Source organism: Esox lucius, chromosome 17 (genome assembly GCF_011004845.1).
Source record: "Esox lucius isolate fEsoLuc1 chromosome 17, fEsoLuc1.pri, whole genome shotgun sequence".
Classification (NCBI taxonomy): Eukaryota; Metazoa; Chordata; class Actinopteri; order Esociformes; family Esocidae; genus Esox; species Esox lucius.
In genome coordinates, this window is record NC_047585.1 from 16391669 (window position 1) to 16408874 (window position 17206).

Below are 17206 nucleotides of genomic sequence, written 5' to 3' on the forward strand. Positions count from 1 at the left end.
CATCCTCTGCCCCGGGGTCCGAGAGAGAGGCACAGACGCAGCCGTCACTCAGCCTTCCCGGGACAATGGTCCGGATGGGACGACCGATACCCTTGCCTCTTTGTCTCTTTATTGAATTGCAGCCCAGGTTGTCTCTCTGTGCTCCGAGAGTCATTGGAAACATGTGACAGGGAGGATGTGCCCCAGCCAGGAGTGTGACTCGGACGGAGACAAGTGGAAGATAATACTAGAGCACGGCAGTCCGAACGCGGAGCTCCAGGCGTCTTTTTGTACGCAGAAACTCCGGACGGAATGACGCTTGCACGCGACTGGAGGGAAGCCTCCGTTCTCTGAAGGGCAACAGTGTTATGTTCAGTGCGATTGGCTGCAGGCAGAGATGTAAAGGCCAACGGCGGTCAGTTATATTGACTCCCACACCCTGGTCTCAATTCTTGGGATGAGTGGACAGTCAGCGATGACACAGGCAAAGCATTCACAGGTCCCTCACATAAACACACGTCCTCTCTTTGTGAGATTGAACTCTAGTTAACCATAGGTGAACACCATGTCATTTCCCTGTCTGCCTCATTCCGGCCATAATATAATGACAGAACTGTGCTCCCAAACCTTTTGAAAAGTGTTGTCCTGGAAAAAGACCTGTCATGCGCAGAGTGCAGCCATAGCCCATCTGTCTTTAATGGTTCACTTCTGTCACAATGACCTGCAAACACAAGAGGTGTGTCGACTCAAGACCCAGCAAATGAACCACGAAAGCCTTACGGAAAACGCCTCGCTGACCCACTGGAATGGAAAGGCTGTTGTCACAGGACAATGACATTTCTGATAGGAATTGCTGTATTTTCCCCAAAATAGAATTAGGGGGAAACAACCGTCGAGAGTCGTCAAAAGCTCCCGGGAGAAAACGAATGGACAGAGCAGTCAAAGGCAGAGCATTGTTAAACACTGGAATCCGATTATACACAAATGCTCTCAAATAAATGCCCTTAGTAATGGTGGAATTTCGAATCCAAACTTTTGGAGCGTACAGGCAAAAGAACGAATTAACGCTTCACTCTTCACGTAATTTCAATGGTGAGTGTATGTACACAAACACACCCATGGAAGACAAACGTGGTGCATAATTGTGGCTCACAGGCTCGTCGAACATTTCCCCCTTTCTCATTACTCCCTTGATTACCTTAATCCCGCTTCTGAACCAGGACCTTTTATATACACCAAGGGATCTGAGGGTTAAAGGTCATACGGCCCCCATGATTGCTCTCCGCTCTCCTCAGAAATCACTCTCTCCTCATTATACATCAGGAATATGCCTCCCTACCCTCTCTCTGATCCTCGCTGTCACCTCCTCCTCCTTCAATCTCTCACGCGTTCTCCTCTCCCTCTGATTTAAATGGGAATATGTACAATAACGTCCCCTCGTATTTCCCTTAAATGGACTCGGCGTGTCCTCTTCACGGTGCCATTGCACTGTGTTGTGTAATGACAGCATTTGCCAAATACTTCAGTGCAAAATGAAGTCTGAATGGGCTGGAAATTATAGGGCCAGACCCTTTAAAACCAGACATCTAATTCTCCCTATCCGTTTGAAGAGAGCAGGGGAAAGCAGAGGCTACATTTGTGGCTCTTAATATTTTCAACCAAACATCCTTCTCTCTGAGGGTCCGTGGTGGAAATAGTACTTAAGGAATTACAGTTGTGCTAATAACATGTCGCTCATGGCAGCGTACCGGAACTCAACTGGGAAACCTCCACTTTATGACCATTTTCCCATCCCTAACTTGAAGTGAAATGTTCACAGAGATACGGCCTTTGGAAATTGAATTGTTTTAAACATCTTCACTGCTCGGTATATCCAGTCTATTTTTATTCAGAAACATAAGCTGCTGATGGGCATAATTACATGAGAAACTCAAAGACACAGCAAGACTGCCTACTTTTTTCACTCAGCTTGCAGTCATGCGGTGAACACAGGAAGTAATGATTCTGTAAAAGTGTTAACAGTCATATATACCTGCTGTTACCTCTTAGCATTCATCTGTTTCATTACTTAATAATTAAACACCTTACACACTCCCATATACAGTACACACACACACGCACACATTAACGGATGTATGCTAATATTAACATGCATTAACAGTTGAGTTGTCACACATTGACAAACTAAGAGCTTAGCCCTTGGTGGAAGTGAAACGAGTTGTCAAAGTATTTAGTAACGACGTCTGGTAACTTCCCCTTTTCACTAAAAGGGTTAGTCGATCCCCTCGAAAAGCGCCAACCGTTCTGTTATCAGCTGATCAGGAGGAGAGGAGTGGAGTCGTGGCGACGTGAACTTTGATGCCATGGGTGTTGCTTATTGAATTCACTTATCGGTCAAATGAGATTAGCATTGGCCTGGACAGATGTGACAGGGCAGGTCTGGTTTGTGAGAGACATGAGGAGGACAGAGAGGAGCAGCCGGACTAGATTAGACAAAGCAGACTGCTACTATTTGTCTCAGATCTGTTCCTACTCCATGTGATTACCTGGGAAGGGACACTGTGTGTATAGTGTAATACCAATCATAGTAAATAGTACGCATAACTCATCAGTCCTACTTCAAGGATGTCAGACTACATAAACGTTTTTTGTATAAATAACCCCCAGACAGTCTAGCCACTATGCACACAGTACATGGCTGTTGTGCTCTCACTGTGAAGTAGTTTAATCCAATACAATATGGGAGTAATCAGTGGAAACACCAAACCACAGCCCAGGGTTTACTGAATATTCTTCATTCAGTAACAGCCTGGGAGTGAAAGCTACACAGAATAAAACAAGTCCCTTTCTCCACGACTGACCTGAAGACAACAACATTTGGGATTAACTTTGCTGCTTTTAAATGTTCTGTCTGTTATCAGATGCATGTACTGAATCTTTCTACAAATCAATAATACAACTAAAATGTAAATGTGTTTGTTTGCTTTGCACTGAGCACTTCAGCTGAAGTATATTTTATGTTGATCTTCAAGTGTCTCTGACAAGTTGGGTGGGGGGGGGCGGTGACTTGAACCAATGTGGGTGCAGCCTCTTGATAAGCATCTTGTCAGTGTTGACTATACAGATGTTTTTTTTGTTAGCCCAGTCCAGCTCTTTCACTAATTATTAAACCTCGCGAAGCAGCTTTGCCATTCATCATCGTTGGTTCGTTGGTGATTAGCTGATGTCACCGTCACGTCTGTTACCCACCTGTCGATGAGCTCACCCTTCACTCAGACTTTTCATTTGGGAGAGCACTGTAATATAATGAGATGGACCCTCTTCCACAGACCTGTCCAGTAGCTGCCCACCAATTGCCCCAAAGACATACGGATCGACCCTGCGGGGACAGGCCGTTAGTGAATCCATCTCACTCAGCGGCCAGCGAGCTCGCTCCACGTCCGTGGCTGTAAACCCACCAACACAAATCCTGGGGCGCCGTCGAGATCTGGAAAGGATCTTGTGGCAGTAGCCACTGTCCAGGCCATTCCCTTATCCAGAAGGGAGAAGTGTGAAGCCTGTCGCTTGCCAATGTGACAGGGCTGAAATACGAACCCCTCTAATATCTTGCTTATTACCTGTGTTGACAAGCGGTATGAGTTACCTGCCCTAAGAATGCCATGGCATTTGGATAATTAGCTGTAAACAATGTTTTATGGTACCCTGCTGATGACGATTGGCTGCCCTGTTTTTATTTTATTTTATTTGTACTAAAGGTTAGGCCGATTTTAGTGGCCTTATTATGGACATTCATTTGGCCAGGACCAAAGGTCCATCCGTTGCCGTGGGATGGTTGGAGTCCGGCCAGGGCTGGAGACATTGGATCTGTCAGCTCCCTGGGAGAATCCCTTACCTCAGGCTCACTCACTCACTGTTATCAACACTAACCAATTCATTTACATTTAAATCCACCCTGATCCCCAGTGTGAATGTGGCAGGCTGTAACTCTCCGTCGTCCTCCCTCTATCTTTCTGTGTCTCTTTCTCTCAGACAGTAACTTTTAGTAAAGTGAATTTATTAGAAGGAGCTTGGAGCATTGAACTCTCCAGTGAGGGAACACTGTTTATGTTCAGAAAGCTAACAAACTCTTAAAAGTGTTTGATCTGTTGTTTTCCTGTATGGCACTGAATGAGATGTTTTCTTATGAGATATGGCATTTGGTGGTTCTGGGATTTTTGTCGAGTGACTTTACTTCACTTTCCTATATCCCACAAGATGGCAAATAGAGACAGTTAGAGCGAGGTAGCCCCTGCTGGATAGGCCTACAGTAGATGATGAAATCCCAGCAGAACTGATGAGATGGAGAGGAACTCTGCAATCTGAAGTTTCTATATTCGCTGGTAATTGGTAGGTGCTTCAAATAAGTCTTTGGTTTATTTCACATTAGTTGCTAATATAGCATAGATGGTTCACTCCCTTAACAAAGCTTTTAAAAAGCTTGTCAGACGTTCAACAACAATATGGTCTCAATATACCCGCCCTTTAGATGCTGAACAGCCACTAGTAAAAGGTGCTTTGCTTAGTTTTGGGTATGTGTGATTTCAGAGGAATGGTAGAATGGTTGATGATATCATTTTTTTTTTCAGGGGGGGCAGCTGTGCTTTGAAGTTCCACGAACCCAAACACTGTCCAATCGACTTTTCTTTGCTAGGGGTGGGGAATCACTGTGCAACAAACCCTGTGTTGTGCTGTTAGACTTTGCGGGGATGTCACTGGCGATGCTTTAAAAGGCAGCATTTTCGGTGGCATTGCACCATATCACTTTGAAGTGTGGATCGAAGACCGATGCAATCTGGGATTGCTTCTTGTGCTCAGAAACAGTCAGGCACTTTGAAATGGCTTTGCAGAGGTTATCTGCGGATTGAATGGTGTGCTGCAGTGTGCAAGCACGGCATCTATCACGTTGCGGGAAGTCAACTTTGTTTGTTCAGTTGGACTTTTTTCCTCATAATCCTCTTGAACAATGAACAAAGGCTGCAACTGTTGGCGTTGTCATTGACCGCCGAGCCGAGTCTACCAACTGTGGTTGACATTTTCTAGTGATGATGGTCACGTACAGCTCTGGAATTTAAGTGACCACTGCACCTTTTTCTTTCCTTTCCAAAAAAGTTGAGCAACAGAAGTGAGCAACAGAAGCGTTCAATTTATAGCTCACATTTCTGAAAAGTGAATGCTGGTACTGATAGAAAGGAATCAGAACACACAGTACATTGCAGTTTGTTGTGTATGGGGCTGCGTAGCCGCAGACCAGTCAGGGTTCCCATGCTGACCTCTGTCCACTGCCGATAGTGCCTACAATGGGCACGTGAGCATCAGAACTGGACCACGGAGCAATGGAAGACGGTGGCCTGGTCTGATGAATCACTTTTTCTTTTACATCACGTGGATGGCCGGGTGTGTGTGCAACGCTTACCTGGAGAACACATGGCACCAGGATGCACTATGGGAAAGAGGCAAGCCGGTGGAGGCAGTGTGATGCTTTGGGCAAAGTTCTGCTGGGAAACCTTGGATCCTGCCATTCCTGTGGATTTTACATTGACATGTACCACCTACCTAAGCATTGTTGCAGACCATGTTGCCCCTTTCATAGCAACGGTATTCCCTGATGGCATTGGCTTCTTTCAGCAGAATAATGCGCCCTGCCACAAAGCAAATGTGGTTCAGGAATTTAATTTAGGAACACAACAACGATTTCAAGGTGTTGACTTAGCTTCCAAATTCCCCAGATCTTGATCCAATCGAGCGTCTGTGGGATGTGCTGGACAAACAGGTCCGATCCATGGATGCCCCATCTCGCAACTTATACGGGTATTAAAGAATCTGCTGCTAACGTCTTGGTGCCAGATACCACAGCACACCTTCAGAGGTCTAGTGGAGTCCATGTCTCAACGAGTCAGAGCTGTTTTGGCGGATGAAAAGTTTGTGGTGATTGGTTCCTGCATCGGTCATCTTTGTTAGGAAGCTCGTCTTTGTTGAGTCACCATCATGGTAGAGCTGACACTTGTCTGTTCAACTATCATTTTCCAGGGTTGGACATGCATACACACAATGCCGGGTTTAAAGGCGTGGAACTACTTCTACTTACTTTTCCTCACTCTGTTCTTACACCCACCCGCCCCGCTCTCTGTCTCTGCTTCCTTCCCATACATCCTCAGGTCTGGTGTCTCCATTATTCACAAAGCCGGTGTCAGGCGAAGCGAGTCCTCTGTCTCTCAAATCCTCAACAGATTAAGGGGCTGATGGGTAAAGTCTATACCCCATGGCCAAAGTCAACTCAGAGGAGATACCACAAATCTCTTCTCATCACAGGCTACGCCTCTGTGGGAACCGGCCTACTGCCCTGCCTTGGCCTCAGCCTTGTCTCCACAGGGAGGGAAAGCGACACTGAACACATCAGCCATGGAAAAAAACACCAGGGATTTCTATATATTTATATAGATGTCTGTGATTCAGTGTTGACTTGACAACCGAACCCCACCAACCCCCTCAGCACCTCTGCTGGTCGTCTGGACAGAGCATTACCAGACTGCAAAATGGAATCTTTTACCGTAAGACATCGTCTCCTGTTTCCTCCTTCGCATGTTGCCACTTTGTCGCTCCCCTGGAGTCAGTCTTAACATTCTGCCCCAGCTCTCTCTGATCCCCTCAGGTCATGATAACCCCATACAGGTTAAGGTTCAAAGCAAAGTTTTTTGTATTGAATGTTTTCCTCCGATGAATCGTCCGATGGGTAGGGAGACCCAGGGAGAAAGCTTGACATGTTTCAGTGTGGCATGCTAAAATGCTGAGGTCAACTTCCATTACCTCCGGGCACGGCCAAGGGTCCTGGCTGATCTACTGGGATGTTTCTCTGGTCAGCAGTCAGATAGGCAGTTAAAACCACTGTCAAAATCTGCACCGCAGATCAGCCCAGACACTGTACGTGGGGCCAGCATCCCTGTTAACCCCGAGGGGCACTTATAATAAATCCTCAATTAGCCTGAGCTGAGGAAGTATTGAGCGGGTGTCCGCCCTGTGCTTCTAAACACATGCCGCCTTCATCCATGATGTTATTGAAACATTAGCGAGTCTATGACAGTCTATCTTCTTGAGCCTAACATTGAATGGCTGTAGAAAAGAAAGCACAACCCAATGCTCTCATCTTCAATCCAAATCTATCTTGACGGTCTAGCATACAGAGAGAGGGACAGATGAGAGAATGTGTGGAGGTCAAGTCAATGCGTGGAACCAGAGGGAATAACATCCATCAGATGAAACAAAGTGAATGACTAAAAGGGAAAGCAGAGCTAAATTGGGGTGTTTCAAGACTTATTTCAATGTCCACAGTTCTAGGCCTCTTCAGGTTCTCTTCCAGGGGTTATAGACTTATGCACCAAATCTCTTGTTCCTGTGGGATAGTTATTTACAAAACCTCATCATGTCTGTTGGTCCTATTGGCCAATGGACCTGAGGGAACAGCTGTGGATGTATTTGATGTGTTGGGTTTCGCCATTGTGAAGTGACTTAAAGACCAAAAGAAGAACATTTAAATGTGTTGTCAAACTCACATGCATCCAGCGCAGACATAACCGGTGAAATGTGTGCTCTCCATGTGAACCAGTCACCCGGGTGACCGCGAGCCAGACCAAGTCAACGAGCGTCGTTGGCTGCAGTGCGCCTCTCCAGAGCCCTCTGTTGCTGTAGTAAAGAACACAACTGTTAAACTGGCCCCTGAGGGACCCCAGCAGAGCGCTACAGGGCTGCACAACAGAGACACCATGAATATGAATGACCCAGACAGGCATGAAACTGTGATGCACCTGGGACCCACACTTTTAAAATACCCCAGAGCAAGTGGGGGGGGGGGGGCAACAACCCCTGCCCCCTTCCTCGATGTTTACAGTGACAAGACACATGACATTATTACCTACGCTCCTGCTTGTTAATGTGTTGAGGGAGTAGCGATTAATGATGGCACAGAGATTGCGTGGTGTTGTCACGGCAACAAGAAATTAATTGGTATTTTAATGAATGCCGTCAGTGACTGCTCTGATTTGGAGTAAAAAAAAAAATGAATCCATTGTCACAAACCTGAAATGTATTGACATTACTTAAGTCAAGCCTACATGCTCCTTTGTTCATCGTTTTGTTTCTATGATGGTCTATGTGGTTCATACTCCATTGTGACTACTTGGCTGTGTCCTCAATTTGTGTGAGGCTGAATATTGTGACTGTGTAGATCTCTGCTACAGTATAAATATGTCAGTATAGGTTGTTTGTGGTGAGTAGTTGTGCCCTTTCCAAAAAAGTTTTGTAGTTGCAGTAAAATTGCAATATCTGTAGTCAAATATGGTTGTTTGGGACTTTGTATTTGCAACTTACTGCAGTGTTGTTACATTAATAAAATGTTGTGAGTTATGTTGTTCTGAGACCTGGCCAGCTTCTTAATACATAGACCTGATATTGAATGAATCACTTAATACAGTGGGGTCTTTGTTCTGCTATGGAGTGTGAAAGAGATGCATAGTTTTTTCTCTCTAGAGCTTTCCACTCATCCCAGCCCCAGGCAGGTCAATACTAGGGTAATGCTACTTAACAATAGCACTGACTGGCTTTCATGGTCATCAACTGCTTTAGAATCCTCGCTAGTAAAGCCTGCTTATCAGCACACTAACCACTGGGACTAAGTACAAGCTTCTGGACACAGTAAGATTTATAAAAATAAATAAAAAATCTGCATATAGAGATTTCCTTCCAGTTTGCCTGTGGCAGGTTCATTATCCTTGTTTTTAGACTCTCTTGATATTATCATATAATCTGTGTTTTTAATGTGTGAAGGGGGTTTTGAAAGCCAACATGGTGGGAAAAGACATTATTATCCACAGCCAGTCCCCCGAATTGTTACATTTCGGCAGATATACAGAGCTTCATCCTACTATATCGAATGGGAAACGGAGGGGGCTGTCCAGCTCTGAAGAAGGATAAATTGGAGCAGTGCCGTAGCCCGTGGTGGAGCAGGCCCGGGAGGCAGGGGTAGGGATATGGAAGCCTCGCTGACAGACAGATAGGGATCAGTGGAAACATCTGGCCTGAGGAAACTGGTTCGCTGTGCTCGACGTATCACAATCGCCAGCCGCCAACACTCCACCAGACATGCATGTGATGTAGACAGGTACGATTCCAACCGAGCATTGTCCGCAAATGAGAGCATAGCGGACATGGGACATGGGATACTGGCTGGGGCCCCATTGCCCATCATCTGAAATAATGTTTTCTTTTGGCAATAACCCCCAGAACCCCCTCGGTGGGGAGGGGGGGTCATACCGGTTAAATATTTATGGTCCGTTTCTCACTCAGCCTGTCATGCCATCGCGTCATTAACCTTTGCCACTGTGCTGGCGCGGAGCGTCGAGATGCCCTTTTCCCAGCACTCCCTAGCACATGCCTGCGCAGTCACTGACTGCCAAATGACATCACCCTGGACGGGCCAGTGTCGCTAATTGCAGGAGCGGGGCAGGCGAGGAGAGACAGGGGGGTTCTGCGGTGCTGGTCAGAGAGGGGCACTCTCTTTGCGAAAGGCCACTGTCACCCTTCGCTGTGGAAATAATGGCCACCCAGCATTACGGTTTGGTTGGCTGCGTGGCACCAGAGCGGGCACTGAGGCTCATGCCAAATCTGCAGTACCGGACCCCTAGCATTTGCCAACTCAGGCGCTGAAAAGGGTAGCGTTCGATCAAGCTTGGGGACTCCACCGAGGGCTCAGAGAATGACTTGTCACCTTTCATCAGTCGCAGAGTTGGCCAGGGCTTCGTTGTCCATTTTAGGAATCAAGCGTAAACATTTAATGTACTTTAATTGTGTTTGCTTGTTTGGCTGTCGTCCCACCATTTAAAAGGGAAACGACATGTTGAAATTATTCCTTTTTTTTTTTCATCTGACAAAAGTAGTGGTAAAAAAAAAAAAAAGCTTCAATTGAACCCGGGACTCAACACTCCCCTCTATGCTTCTTTTGTTTTACTCCAACCGCAGATGTCTGTAGACTTTTAGTGTCTGATGGGACATTGGAGGCCCTTTTTGGGGCCCTGACATCATTGTCACCCCGCCGCGTGATCCAGACGAGATGCCTGGAACAGTTAAGACCGACAAGCTCCCCGGGCCCCAAGAGAAAATGTCATGTTTGTTTGCAGTGACTACAAAAAGCCTCCATGTCACTGACTTTGTCCCTGCACAATAGACTTAAAGATTGTTAATTAATGAAACGTCAGTCAGCACTGCTGCGCTTACACCCCCCTCCCCCCATAACTCACCCTGTAGTGCTGTCCTTCATGGGGCAGCCTCTCATGCATATTCAGTGAGCGGCTGCTTAATATGCATGAGGGTGCGTATAAAGGCTGAGCAGTGGCGCTGGCCTCAGTAGGGTGAGCGCAGAGCGGAAGAGACCAAGAGTGACGAAGCGTGTGAGGAGGGGGAAACATACACCGACCGAAGGAACAGGCTGCCTACTCCTGCTCAGGCACATGGTGGCTGGCACTGACGGCTTTGCAGCGTCATGAATTCAGTCAGCTGAACCTGGTGGCTGGCTGAGGAGGAGAACGGCGGCTGGACACGGAGCAGCCTGGGTCAGGGACGCGACAGTTCCATGTGAGAGGGAGAGAGCCTGTCCGGTCAACTGGTGGGGAACATTGGATGGTGAGATCCCTCCACCATGGGATGCAGCCTTTGTGCCCTGCAGAAGCCTCAGGAGCAATACAAACTACTCTATGAAGTCTGCCAGGTACCGTAACCCAACAACTCGAATGGCCCGACTTTGTTGTTCAGTCGCAGAGAAGTGCACAGGTTCTGCGATAACAGAATTGCGGCCGCAAGCGTTTTGCTATCCGCTCTGTTAACGCGGCGACTGGTGCGATTCTGATGTCTTACTTCAGCATTCCGTTTTGTAGCTTGTGTTGGAGTTGTGTAGTTTGCTGTTGCTGTCTGTTTTTTGTTCTTTTTACACTGGCCCCTCTGCAGGTTTGTTCCCAGTGTAACTGTGAACCATTAGGAGTAGTGGGGTTGTGGCTGGCTGGCTGGAACCCCTCTGGTGCTGAAGTACTGTGACCTCAGAGCTCAGGGTCACGGAGCTGTGTTTAGGAGGTCTAGTTAAAGGAGGCCTGATGGAGGGCTGACAGCTCCATGAATGTGTCTGCTAGTGTGTGCTGATCGCAACCCAGCTCCTTATTGTCCGCTGACGGCCGACTCGGTCACTTTAAATTCCAGTTGACTCTGCCTTTTAAGTTTATGTTTAACGCCAAAGCGCTTTGTCTGCAAATTTTTCAGTATGATAACCGACAGGACATATTGTGTGGGTTAATGAAAATGCTGTTTTTTGTTGTTTAAAAAAAATATATATATATATATTAACAACCTTCGTCCAGTGTTTATGTATTTTCACACTTTTTGAGTCAATGTTAAAGCTTTCAAATGCAGAATAAATATTAGCATTCATCAAGCACATACAGAATTCCTGTTGTTCAATGAAAGCCTGTTCTGAATTAGGATATCACAACATTGAAAAACATGGACATTTTTATGATCATGGTAAAAATGGAAGTTAAGGGGAATAAAGAAGTGAAGAACCATGTGGCTATTCAAAGTCCTCAGACATTACAACTCTTTCTACTACATTCTGCCTTCAGAGGAACCTAACAAGTTGACTTGTGTACAGTAGCTGATGGTTGCTTTGGTTATTACTGTCTGGGAAGCAGAGAACATCATTTATGTGATTATAGATCACAGGCAGTAGTGATTGTAGAGCAGGCAATAGTGGAGACAGTCATTTCATGTTGACTCTTAATTTAAATCTGTCCTAATGAGAAAGACAACGAATGGGGATTACCAAAGTTCACCGCTGATGTGTAGTTTGATTTGTGACCAGAAGGGGGGGTGCCTCACATCACCTTTCCCTTGCCTACCTTTTAACTTTCCTCACTTCACTAGGAGTGAACATATGCCAATAAGGAGGACACGAGCAGAGATTTTCCACAGACAATGCTTTAACTCAAAAGTGTGCCTTATAATCATGGGAGCAGAACACTGGGTGTGTTTATTAGCTTTTCCTTTTCGTCTGAATTCCCTGAAGGTGCCGCATCTCAATGCTGTTGGGGTATTCCAGTGAATGACTCAGCCGTGTGGCCTGGCGCTGTGGCGCGGCGGTTGGTGTGGTGGGTGGCGCGGCGGGTGGCGCTGTGGTGTGGTGTGGCGCGGCGGGTGGCACGGCGGGTGGCGCTGTGGTGTGGCGCGGCGGGTGGCACGGCGGGTGGCACGGCGGGTGGCGCTGTGGTGTGGCGCGGCGGGTGGTGCTGTGGCGCGGCGGGTGGCGCTGTGGTGTGGCGCGGCGGGTGGTGCTGTGGCGCGGCGGGTGGCGCTGTGGTGTGGCGCGGCGGGTGGTGCTGTGGCGCGGCGGGTGGCGCTGTGGTGTGGCGCGGTGGGTGGTGCTGTGGTGTGGTGTGGCGCGGCAGGTGGCACGGCGGGTGGCGCTGTGGTGTGGCGCGGCGGGTGGTGCTGTGGTGTGGCGCGTGGCGCTGTGGTGTGGCGCGGCGGGTGGTGCTGTGGCACGGCGCGGAAGGTGGCGCAGCGGGTGGTGCTGTGGCGCGGCGGGTGGCGCTGTGGTGTGGCGCGGCGGGTGGTGCTGTGGTGTGGCGGGTTGCGCTGTGGTGTGGCGCGTGGCGCTGTGGCTGCTTTAAACCAGGCTAATGAGCTCCGTGTGCATCTCCCTTATTATCCCCCAGAAAGCTGTCCTGTTCCCGCCCATTAGTGTGAAATGACAGCCCCGACCCTGTTATTCTGTCTCCGTGGAGTGTGTTTGGTCTGCTTTGATCATCGCCAGGCCTGTCTCAAAATGGCTAAAAGGTTTTCCCCTGACCTGGGGATTCTGGGATGTTTTTGTGATGCTAAAATGGATTCAGGGTTTTGTTAAATCAAACAACTGATGTGAAAGCTCCCTATCCTTCTCTGTTTCATTTTGTCAACCTCTAACCCCCCTCTCCCGCCCGGCCTCCCCACCCACCCACCCACAGGCACACACATACACACACACAAACATGACAGCACGGAGACAGTACTAAAGGAGGGCAGCAACTTCCTTTGTTCGTCTTCATCTGTACCCCCAGCAGGCTGGTCTGTCATTTGGCCTGTCAATAACTGTTGATTGGCGAGATGTTAGCCTGGGGTGTCCTAGCGTTCGTCATATGGTAACTCCTCCCCCGCGGGCCCATGAACAGACACCTGAACAGATCGACCCGGCCGGGGCAGACAAAGACATCGGGCTAGTCCGCGCATCACATAAAATTCATCACCGGGGGCGAACCTCAGACGAGCCCATTCATGAGCCCCCATGCCCCCACGACCACACAGATAAGGCTTCACATGTGATTTAACTTCATACACCTATTTGTATTGACTCTCCTTCGCTTGAAAGACAAAACGATAAAAAATTACGCAGTCTGCCCCGGGACCCTCTGTTCAATGAAAGATTAAGCATTATCTCAACGTGACATTGCCTGAAAAGCAAAAGTTTAGCTGTTGGATTAACCACTAAAACACTTTCTCACTGTCTTAGAGAGATGGAGGGCAATTGTTCCAGTCCAGTTTGCGTGGCTCTATTTCTGGCATCCATCAGGGTAGAGTGGAGGGATGTTCTTGTTAAGCTTCCAAAAGCTGTTCGCTGTGCCACCAGCCATTCCTCTGGTTCTGATTGAAATCATAATGAAGCTCTTTGTGATGTCTGTCTTTTTGTATCCACGGCTACTGGCCATTACATCGAGGGGTTGATGAGTGGGCTTCATGTTGGTCACTGACAGATCGTCTTGAGGGGCGCCTCTCTGGCCAGGTGAGGTCACTTCCTGATGGACGTGTTCTGTGACAGGGAAGGCCGTCTCAGACTTCCTGACCAGGATGTCTTAAAGAAACATCTGCCAGAATGTCTTTAGGGTTAAAAAAAATTTAAAAGAAGAAAGGAAAATCTACTATGATGGTTATTTTATTGGCCTCTGTGTCAATTTGGATATGGCTAAACATTCTGAAGCTGCAGCATATCCCTCTTCCTGTCTTGAGTCCCTCCTCCATCCCTGAGCTGGGAACACACCTCTGAGGCCTGGGCCATGTGGCCACCTTGAATAGCGCGCGTGTTCTCCTGCCCATGTCTTAAATTAATCCTGTGAGGCTGTGGCAATGTTTGTAGACAGTAGTCGGGGTAGAGAATGTCCCGGGAATGATAATCAGTGGTGGGTCAGGCTGCAGTCTTGTTTCAACCACTGATAACACACTCAGATCCTCCCTGATCGGGGTGCCTTAGCAACACTTAGAATTAGCACACTCCAACACGTGTGGTTTGTATTATCACTGGGAATCACAGGAATCCCTGCTGAATCAGTGAGTCATCCGATAGTCCTGCCTGGTCAACAGCTCCTAATCTCTCTATGAAAGTGGCTTTTAAAAGCCGTGGCGCCTGTCTCTGCCTCCTATTGGAAGGGCCTAATGGGAGCTCTAGCACAAGCCCCCTATTCAAGCTCTGCTCCAGAATAGAGCTGACTTCAACCAGCCAGTCATTTCTGATTGTTACAGTACTCTACGAGGGATGGTTTGGGACTGAGGAGATTGATTCAGTACACGCATTTGTGATTCGTGACGCCTTGGTTACACACGGATCATTCACTCGTACTCTTGTAATATTCAAACATTCTTTTAAACACGTGCAATGTTTTTGGCCCTGTGCCAAAAGAAAGGTTTGAAGCACCACGCACGTCTTCTTTCATCTCAGCAGGAGAGAAGGGGACGACAACGTCGGTCAAACGTTAGCCGACCCTGTCAGTGCCCCTGTCACTGAAGACGTGGAGCTCCAGGAGTGCTGTCCCTCTTCCTCCCCTTCTCTCCACCTCCCTCTCAATGAGGCTACATGCCGGGGAGACCAGAGCGGCCCGGTGTTCAGTAACGGGCAGGTTACGCCAGGTGCGCCTCCACATCTGTTCGACACCAGAACAGGTGGCCCGCTCCCACAGGGGAGAGCTCATCCCCGCCCCCTATGTTCCTGTGCCTTCGTCCCTGATGCCCTCGTCCCATCATCCCGTCCAAGCACAGCAGGCCCACCTCAGGAACTGCCAACCACTGTAACACTCAGAGGACAAGTCAGTGATGAATGCAACAGTGTTTTCAGACAGACAGTATCCCAGGCAGAGGTTTGACATCTCACCATGGTGTACTTGTACACTGGCTGGCTGGTCATGTTTTGCTGCTCACTGAGTGGTTATTATGAAGCACTGTTTTTCATTAATAACCCAGGCCCTGCTCTAACTGGCAGGCAGATAGAATGACAATACTGGAGGTTATACCAATGACACAACGATTATTACATTTGCCACAAAGGCCCAGCCGATTCTAGAAATAGAAAGACATCATCATTTGATCCTGTGTGGATATAAGGGGTTTGTGTGGGCAGACTGACAGGCAAACACCCACACACACACACACACAGGATGGGGATAGACATAGAATAAGAAATAAGATGTCCCTGCTATCTTGCTAAATACACAGTTTATACGGTACACTACAGTATCTGTTAAAAAAAACTCTGCCATCTATTCTGTTAAAAGCAATTGTATTTCATGGATTTTAAGTGTACTTTTGTTTGCCTTAAATTCTCAAAACGAAACCCATGCTTGCGATGTGTGTGGATGGTATCTATATCAGTGGCACAGCTGCCCTTCCATTTGAGTCGTATGTGGAAGGCCAGAGATTTGTGGTGTTTGATATGGACAGGACAAGGTGCGTGGATGTAGACTACGGTCCCCTGTGTCTGTCTGTGATACGCCGCCATGAATAAACCATCTGAGCAGACCGACGGGGGGGAGTGGCTTTAAGCACTTATTAAAGCACACCGAGTGGCAGGGGGCCATTTTGATGCAGACGTTCGAGGGTCATTATTCCTCATTATGTGGCTCCAAAAAGTTCCCTCCTTGAACTGTTACTCACCAGGAGCCCCGTCACACGGCGTTTTCAGGCCCTGTTCAGCATGCCTACCATGACAGGGGTGGATTTTTTGTAGACCCGCGGGCCACCTGAGACTGCGTGTCCCCGTGCGGGGATGAGGAGGTCGCTCTGGGGCCGTCAGTCACCATAATTTAAACAGATAGGTGGGTTTTGATTGGCTGTGTCTCTGGTGTCTGTGTGTCTTGCTGGCTGGAAGGAGGGTAGATGTGGAGTCTGGAGTCCTTGCTCCCCTGGTCTCCCCAGTCCTCACTGTGGAGCTCCAGATATAGGCAGCCTGGAGAATCGCATGCAAACTTGGGCTCTGTCTTTTTGTTCCACTGTTAGTTCTCTGTCATCGTTGTAGAAATTGCAAGTGAAACGTCCCCATACCCAAGCTTTTGGTTCTGTCCCCTCTGGTCAGTTGTCCCCCCAGACCAGCTTCTGGTCTGAAGTTGCTACGAATTAGAGTGTGTGCTGATAATACATGTCTCTAATACGCAGTGCTTGTTCCGTTGGTGTGAAGAACTAGAAAAAGTCCATCATTTTTCTTAGCACCTCACACTGAGCACGTTAGGACAGGGGATGGTAGAAGAATGCCTAAAGGAAGTGATTTTTGGTGTGTTATTGATCTGCAACGGATAACCGAATGTCTCATGCTTGAATCAGATTAGGAAAATCTGGTGTCTTTTTCAGGCCTCTATGCTTATTAGCAGCATTAGTTTCTCACTGTTTGTTCTTTAATCCTCTGTAAACCTGCCTTCTGCAGTAAATAAAGACCGCTGTGTCTTTAAGTCTCCGAGCTGTGGAAAGACTTCCCTCACAGCCGGCCATGAGAGGAAAACTCACAAGAACCACACACATCTACAGAGAGACCATTACCAAGCTCTCCAAGTCGTAACTGCTTTTTTGTTGAAAAAAAAAAAGGATAAATGAGAAATAAAAGAGGGATTAACTATGGTTGGGAACTGAATCGACCCCCATTGAGAACGCTCCGTCTGCCACTCAAGGAGCCATAGGCCCCCTGAAAATAAGCCGTCAAGCATCCATCCACACTCTCTATCACGTCAGCCCTCCTCTCTGTTCAGAAAAATACAGACTTTGAAGAATTTGCTTAAGAAGTGTATCGGACCATAAAGACCGACTTCTGAGCGAGTTTCTATATAGGCGGCAGTTCCCAGGGATTTCCTGCCTAGCCACTGTTGAAAGG

General features: G+C 47.8%; 1 protein-coding gene across 3 annotated transcripts in view; it reads left to right on the forward strand.

Moving 5' to 3' along the window:
- The window catches only part of pdzrn3b (PDZ domain containing RING finger 3b), a 96617-nt gene that overhangs the window by 69074 nt on the left and 10337 nt on the right, over window positions 1-17206 (forward strand). Inside the window, exon 1 of one of the 3 annotated variants that reach the window (XM_010902764.5) lies at window positions 8862-10771. The exons of the other annotated variants lie outside the window; for them this stretch is intronic. Coding sequence (XP_010901066.2) covers window positions 10703-10771 — 69 coding nt within the window. The 5' untranslated portion in view covers window positions 8862-10702. Of the gene's footprint in view, window positions 1-8861; window positions 10772-17206 lie in introns of those variants that run through there. 3 annotated transcript variants of the gene reach the window in all.